At 38.7% G+C, this 7,588-nt stretch overlaps 1 protein-coding gene across 1 annotated transcript; it reads right to left on the reverse strand.

The window, feature by feature from the left end:
* Positions 1-321: 321 nt before the first annotated feature.
* LOC129731230 (uncharacterized) lies at positions 322-3,576 on the reverse strand. The gene is made up of 5 exons (XM_055691063.1): positions 3,025-3,576; positions 1,381-1,543; positions 1,025-1,315; positions 753-969; positions 322-694 (listed from the first exon to the last, which is right to left on the reverse strand). Exons 1-5 carry the CDS (start codon positions 3,390-3,392, stop codon positions 468-470), a joined length of 1,266 nt encoding a protein of 421 aa, XP_055547038.1. The 5' UTR covers positions 3,393-3,576; the 3' UTR covers positions 322-467.
* Between the last annotated feature and the right edge of the window lie 4,012 nt (positions 3,577-7,588).

Consider the following 7,588-nt stretch of genomic DNA (forward strand, 5'->3'; position numbering starts at 1 on the left):
CTAAAATAGGCGAGACGAAGTTTGCCGGGTCAGCTAGTAATTAATATAACAGAATTCACTCTTCGACAGCAAAAAAATTGGTTGAATTATTTGGTATTGCTTTATCGTTTTGTAATTGCAATCACATTATTTTATGCTCTTGATTACAGTAAAATATCATGAAGATCTTTAAATTCAGTAAGTGTACAACTGATGTTACCACTATGTAAACAAATTGTTGTTTATCGCTGTAGGATTAACAACCAACAACAAATCTTAATTTTGGATTGACACTTTGTGTGAGGTAACGTCTTGCATCAAAATAATAGTATAATTTGAAAATTTATCCACGAAATTGCATTTTATTTTTATTTTCGAACTTCGATATACTTTACAAGTGGAATGGAACACAACAACATATAAAATACATCAAGATGTCTTGATACTCGTGCTTTTATTCGAATCCAGACGACGCCTTGCAAATCCTCTTAAATATCTAGAAACCCTTTAGTCAGGAAGACAGGCAAAGATTTCTGCATGACAGCCGTATAGACAGGATTTCGATAGCTACCCTCGAGCATTTCTTGCATTTTTTCCTTATTGCTGAAATCGAACTCGAAACCTTCGTCCGAGTTGCTGCTTTTAGAGTGCTCTTCCAACATTTCCTCGAATCTCACAAACATGAATGGTAGGAAGGCGGTTGATATGAAAATTTCTGCAAAAGTACACTGTTAAATATTGACACGGCTTGAATCTACTGGCAGTAATTTTACCCAAATGACCACATTTAAGAATTTCAACGTTAAGGTCCAGTAAAGTTGGAATTTTTCCGAGATGTCCGAATTTATTCAGCGATGCTACGAATTCGTCGTAGTAAAATTTGATTAGTTCGCCGCGATGGTTTTCTCTGGTTTCTGTTGAACACAAAACATAGAGGGAATAGATGATGTCGATAGCTGGAGATCCCCACACACTAATTTGGTAATCGAGCTGAAAAGTGTAAACATATTAGTGAACAAATAGTTTTTTCAGTTGCGTCAAGTACCAGTAGTATATCCTTAGTGGTTCCGTTTTCAATCTTATACATCATATTTTTGTAGTGCAAATCTCCATGGTTTAACACGTTGTAGATGTTCGATTCTTTCAACTGGTAGATGTGACTGAGCTTTTTGTAAATTTTTTTCTTTAGGTTGTCAACCTTTTCACTGAAATGTTCATATCCTGGCCATTCTTGAATAACTTTAGCCAACATTCCAATATTGCTGTCCCAGATTGACTCAAATTCTTCGTTAGTAACGGAAGCTAGACCTTTATTCAATGTTTTTATCACTGGTACCTGAATGGAACGAAGCGATTTAATGAGAATATTAGCCAAATTGTCCATATCGATTTAGACTCTACCGTGTTAGCTAGGTGCACCGATGCTGCATGCCATCTCGCCATTTTTTTGTAGACTATCTTCGCTTCACTCAGGCTGAGAAGTGAGTCTTTCATGCTATATCCTTGAACAGAAATATCTTCGAATACCATTACAACGTTTGGCTCTTTTGCGAAATACAACAATCTGAAAAGATTGTTACTATTAATAGTTACTATTAAGCATTTCCACGCTTTGAGATAAGAGACTTCCGTTATTTTCACGCCTGACTATATTAAAATAATTAGGAATCTATCTGGCAACTGAATCTTCGACTTGACTCTAAGAACGTTGAAATTGGTCCAGCCATCTCTAAGAAAAGTGACTGAGTTTAAAAAGTCTGCGGAGCACGTTTTTGTTCATAACTTTTGAGCCATATGATTCATTTTTATCAAATTTATTAGTTTCCCCTAACAGCCAGTTGATTTAATTCAAACTTTGTTCAGATCGGTTGTATAGTTTCTGTGCTAATGAAGTTTCGTGATTCCTACATTTTGATACATAACGGACACAGTTACTTTCGACTGGTATTATACAGTGTAGTTAGATTGGGCATTATGGGCAACTAGACCTTTTATTTGAAACTAATTTTGTGAAAATCGGTCCAACCATCTCTGAGAAAATTGAGTGAATTTAAGCAGTTTAAGCTATGAAAACCAATGGTAATAGTAATGATCAGCAACAAATTATCACCCGCATAAGGTAGCTATTGTGACTCAATGATGCAAGTCCAGACGTCGCATGGAGGGCGATAAGATAACCGAAAGTGCGAAACAGGCGAGTAGCCTGTCGCGTGGTTCTCATTTTGGCTCAGGTACGGATGGTGTAGCGCCTCCCCAGCTGGTCTCGAGGTACGATGCTGGCCTAACAAGCCAGTCGTCGTAGGTTCGAGTCTTGACTCGGGAGAGACTGTTAGTGTCAGTAGGATCGTAGCGCTAGCTCCGCAATTGTCCTGTACACTTAATAGTTGGCTCCGAAGTCTGTGTATAAGTAAACAGAAGGTCAAGTTCTGAATCGGAATGCACCAAGGCTTTGCCTCTTTATTGATGGTGTAGCGCACGTCTCTTTTCTATTGAATTTGGGGATGCAAAATGCTAACTCATTAAATCACAATATAAGCTAATGCAGATTTTTGATAACAACTGAATATAATTTTTAGCCCGTGAAAAACATAATATTTTTGCTTCCAAAATAGGAGTTTAAGCACTAATTACTTGTCGATTGCAAGCACAATAGATCGAATCATTTCGATCCTTTGGAAAATGTAATGTCAACAAAATGTAAGAACAAAACAAAACTACATGAACAACACTCATCCGGTGTTGTATAAGCCGACCAGTAATAGAAGCAGCTAATGGTTGTTTTTGTTATTTTCGCCCTGACGATGCCAACAGATCTCTCGACAAGTTATGCTTTTAACTGCAAGTCATCATTACGTTAATGGTAGCGCGTCATACGTTCAGCATATTCTCGTAGAACAAATCCAAAATTATTTTTCTGGTTGAATTTTTCATGTGTTACTTTGCGGGTATAGTATTGCGTTTTGCACATCTTCTCGCTGACAACGTTTGTGTACTAGTCAAAATTTAAGTGTAATTAAATTCGGGAACTACTCAGTGAGTACTTACCTTGGTCCTAGTTCCGTGTCATCTCCTACCGACCGAAGTAAGCGATGCATTTCCGGTATTACGGAGTTATACATCACGATTTCCGTATCGAACAAGACTCCATCTTTGAGTAAGTCCCGTTTCAAACCATTTCCATCGGGAACCGTTTTAACTATCAATGAAACTTCATGATCTGCTCCACGGCTTTGATATTTTACAATAGCACGAAAAATAATACTGGCAAAATGATCTCCTGGTCGCGTGCCAGGGACTATTTGGCACTCAGTTACGTTTAGCCCGTTGTTGTTCTCTGATTGCTTAAGCACTTTTTCTAAAAACGCGCTGTTCATCCAGGCTGGTGCATGCATTTCATCTTTGTTGAATACCATGGCTGTTACTGTTGTCGTACCTAACTAGTTTTATATATAATATATCAAGTGACGTTTGGCGAAAAACAAGCGTCTATTCACAACCAAGGCACGCTTTCGACTGTTCTGTTCTGAGTAAATTGATCACAACACGAGCGGGTTCGCTATAACTACGTGTTCCGAGTTTTTTTGTCGCACATGTGATGAAATATTATCATTTCCTCCAGAGAAGATAGCGTGGCCAAGTTGACCTTTCATTTATGAGCAGGTTGATGCTGACAGTAGCTGAGGGTAAAATTGATAATATAGGGTGGATGACGGCTTCGTCAGTAGTTATAATTACCTAAGACAATAATCTACACTGAAAAAACCTCGTTTTTGGTATCTATTCATGTAAAATTAGACTTCTTTGGGAAGCTTATTGAATAGATTTTTAGTTGCCATAATATATGTTAACGATAGTGATAAAGTGCACATCTGACGACGCTATTTGTTTAGCTTGCTCGTAGATTATGGTTAAGCTGACAATAAACAATGAATGAACGGAAATACGATACACGAAGTAGAGTAAATTGTTTTTAGAAGTGAATATTAGGAAACAGAGCTTATCATTTTGATATTTCTCTTCATCTCTAACCTTTCTATTTATCTGTAACCTACAGGGAATAGCCAGAATAGGTAGGATGGGCAAAATTTTGATCAACTTTGAAATGCTGTTGCTTTGGCAAATATTGTTTGATTCTAATAATTCGAACACCATTCAACTGGAAAACCTTTAAAGTTTCATTTTCTGACCACAAATGTGGCCTTGGTCATCGAGTGTAGGAAAAATTCCTGTGTTCCGGTAGGCATATCATGTGGATTTTTTTCTGGATTACCTGATAAAAATGTTTATTTGCATCATTGGCATAGGGGAAAGTAGGTAAAGAACGACACCCTAAGGTTTAATCTAAATAATTACTTAGTTATTGCTATTAAGATCGCAGTAGTCATACAAATTGAAACTTAAGGTCATTTGTTTTCATAATCATTTTTGGTTTTAGTGAACTTCCTCCAAGTTTTATGTGTTTTGGGTCTTCAAAAATAAGACTACAAATTGCTGTTTTTTGTCATGGTTGGGAAAGACAGACACTTAGGGTGGGTAAGATGGACACTACGAAGGTGAAGGTGGACACTTACAAAAAAGATGTAGTACGTTAATTATTCTTTTGATTTATGTGTTAAGTGATGGCCATACATTACTCTACGTTATTAGAGTCCATCTATACATCACGTGAACAGTTTGAGAGGATGGGTTTCGATGAAGGCGAAAATTCTCCGCCTGCTGGTTTCTGCTGGTTTCTCTCGCGGGTGTACTTTGTGAACATCTGTAGTACACAACAGATGCTATATGTGAAAATTCTTGAAAAAACCGTGTGTCCATCTTTCCCTACCTTAGTGTGTCCGTCTTGCCCGACCTGGTTGTAAATTTTTCAAACGATCGTAGCTCTTCATCGGAACATCGAAAATCTGCTGGATTTCCACTAGAAAACCGAGGAAAGACTAATTAATCACTTTACTATTGTGAACAAATGAAAACACGTAAGTTTCACGAGTTTTTCACTATTTTCCGTGGAATAAAAATTACATCAAATTGCGCGTTCACGAAAATATTCTTTGTTTTACTTACAAATTTGACAGTATGCTTGCTGAAAACCGATAATGCAACTCAAAAGCATTAACACACTATAAATAAGGTATTCGCATCACTCAACTATCATAATACATTCTAGTCTGTGAAATATTAAAAGTGTCCATCTTACCCGCAGTGTCCGTCTTTACCTACTTTCTCCTAGATGACAAAACGATTTCTAAAGCGAATGGTTTAACCCTTTCCCGCTCACGGTGACTCTAAAGCACCAAGAATTATAATCATCATATCTTGACATAAAAAAGTTTGTTGTGCTTACGATTGTTCCATAAACTTTTATATGCTGCCTCAGAGCAACACTGGGCATTTTCTTCAAAATACTACAGTTGACAGTAATTTTAGTTAGTCTACAAAGTGTTCAGCTTGAATTTTCTCGTGAAGCTATGAATTTTAATGATAAACCTTGTGAGTGGGAAAGGGTTAATGGAATCGACCAAAAACTCATCGAGAAATGGCTGTTTTTCATCCGGAAGTCCCTAATTACATTTCTGCATCAAATATAGTATACGACACTTCTATCTACAGGATTTTCCATCAGGAATTATCCAAAAATAATGTTTATGAATATCGGTTTGGCCACTCCCGGAACGATCCAGATGCTCCGAAAAACGGAACGTACACGAAAAAGTTCAAGCCTTAATACGCACAAAAGTCAAAACCATAAACTCTAAACTCGTGAGCAAGAATTTCGTCATCAACTTCCGCCTTGGCGAAACAAAGCTTAGGAAAGTAAATCCACGCCACGCCAAAAACCGCAAGCGGATGCACAAATTCGGCAAACCAGTACTGGTGCATTCAAAGGTGATCCGGAAATCGTCGGTGAAAAGTCTCAAATCTCCATGAAAAGTGCATCAACAATCCCTGAAATTAGTGGTACCAATGTGTGTTGATGTGCTTTCTGGCAAAGCAGAGACTCTTCGCAGTGGTGCTCAGACGCCCATGGATCTCGAACTCCTAGCAGTTCAAGGACCGAGTGGAGTTAAACCAGTGATTCCCTCGAAGTGCCTAGAGAACTCTGGGAAGATCCACGGGAAAAATCGTCCGTTCCCAGGATCTAAGACGAAATCGGTCGTTGGTCGTAGAGAAATTTCTGCATCCTCTATGACAAAACAAAACAAGAAGGGATTCCAACTCTCCCAAACATCCGAAAAGAGCGAGAAAAAGCATTGCGATGCAGAACATTGAAGTTCTGCAGATAAACCTCCACCACGCGAAGGCAGCATCCAGCGTGCTTTCGAAGAGGTTTGTCTTAGAAGTGGTGGATCCAAGAGCTTTGGGCCCACAAAGGTAGAATACTTGGTATTAAAACAACTAAGTGTAGGTTATTCTACGATGACAAGCTTGACTCTCCAAGAGCTGCTGTATTAGCTAACAAAAATATTAAGTGTTTTCCTATTACAGCGTTCATCACACGAGACCTCGTCGCGATCAGGGTTGAGGTGCCAACCGCCAGAGGAAGTTCCGAAATCATTATTGCTTCGACATACTTTCCTGGCGATGTTCCTGAGGCTCCCACTCAAGACATTGCGGCGTTCGTCAAATACTGCAGAGAAACCCACAGGAGCTTCATCATTGGTTGCGATGCCAACGCTCATCACACACTGTGGGGTAGTACAAACATCAACAATCGAGGTTAGTGTTTTTTAGAATTTTTCTCGTCAAATAACATTGATATTCTCAATAATCTCAATAAAGGAAATGAAGCCACTTTCATAAATGCTGTTAGACAAGAACTCTTATTACCTTGTGTAGCTCAGCAATTTCGGAGAAAATTCAGAACTAGTATGTGGCAGACGAAGCTTCTATGTCTGACCATAGACATATTTGTTTCGAGTGGGAGGGCGCTTCATCGAACCAGGTCGCCTATAGAGGAAAGCCAACTGGGATCAATATGCGTAGGAATTCGCATTGGAAAATATGTTTACAAAAATTAGATCGATTCAGCAACTTGAGTCAACCTAAAAAGCAGTTTGCGTAGCAATAATCACCGCCTGCAACAACTGTCCTACAAAAAAATGTCACTTCCACCAGGAATGTTCCCTGGTGGAATGACAGACTCGAGTAGCTTCGTAAGGCAGCACGAAAACTATTTAACAGAGCAAAAATCTTGAAAGATTGTAAACTAAGGAGATCCAAGCGATCCTGGGTTCACACTTACGAAAGTATTGAATGCTCCCCAATTGTGGCGAGACTTCATAAGACGCTCGTACAAAACCACTCGAACGGGTTCCACTTCTGGAAACTGTGAAACCAACCCAGACTGCGACTTAAGATGTTCTCGAGTGATCACTCCAAGGTCTGATAAAACAAAATAGGTTGCGAACAGAGTTGCTGGAAAGGTTTGCGCAAGAGCCAGAGTGGAAAACGCGATGAGATCCTTCCAACCTTATAAATCCGCAGGTGCAGATGGAATTCTACTTGCCATGATTTAAAATATACTATATACTAATACTATATACTAATCTCATCTCTTATGGAGATTTTCAAGGCAAGCCTAATACTTCATCACATACCTTCTGCATGGAGA

The sequence above is a fragment of the Wyeomyia smithii genome, chromosome 3 (genome assembly GCF_029784165.1).
Source record: "Wyeomyia smithii strain HCP4-BCI-WySm-NY-G18 chromosome 3, ASM2978416v1, whole genome shotgun sequence".
In the NCBI taxonomy this organism is placed as follows: domain Eukaryota; kingdom Metazoa; phylum Arthropoda; class Insecta; order Diptera; family Culicidae; genus Wyeomyia; species Wyeomyia smithii.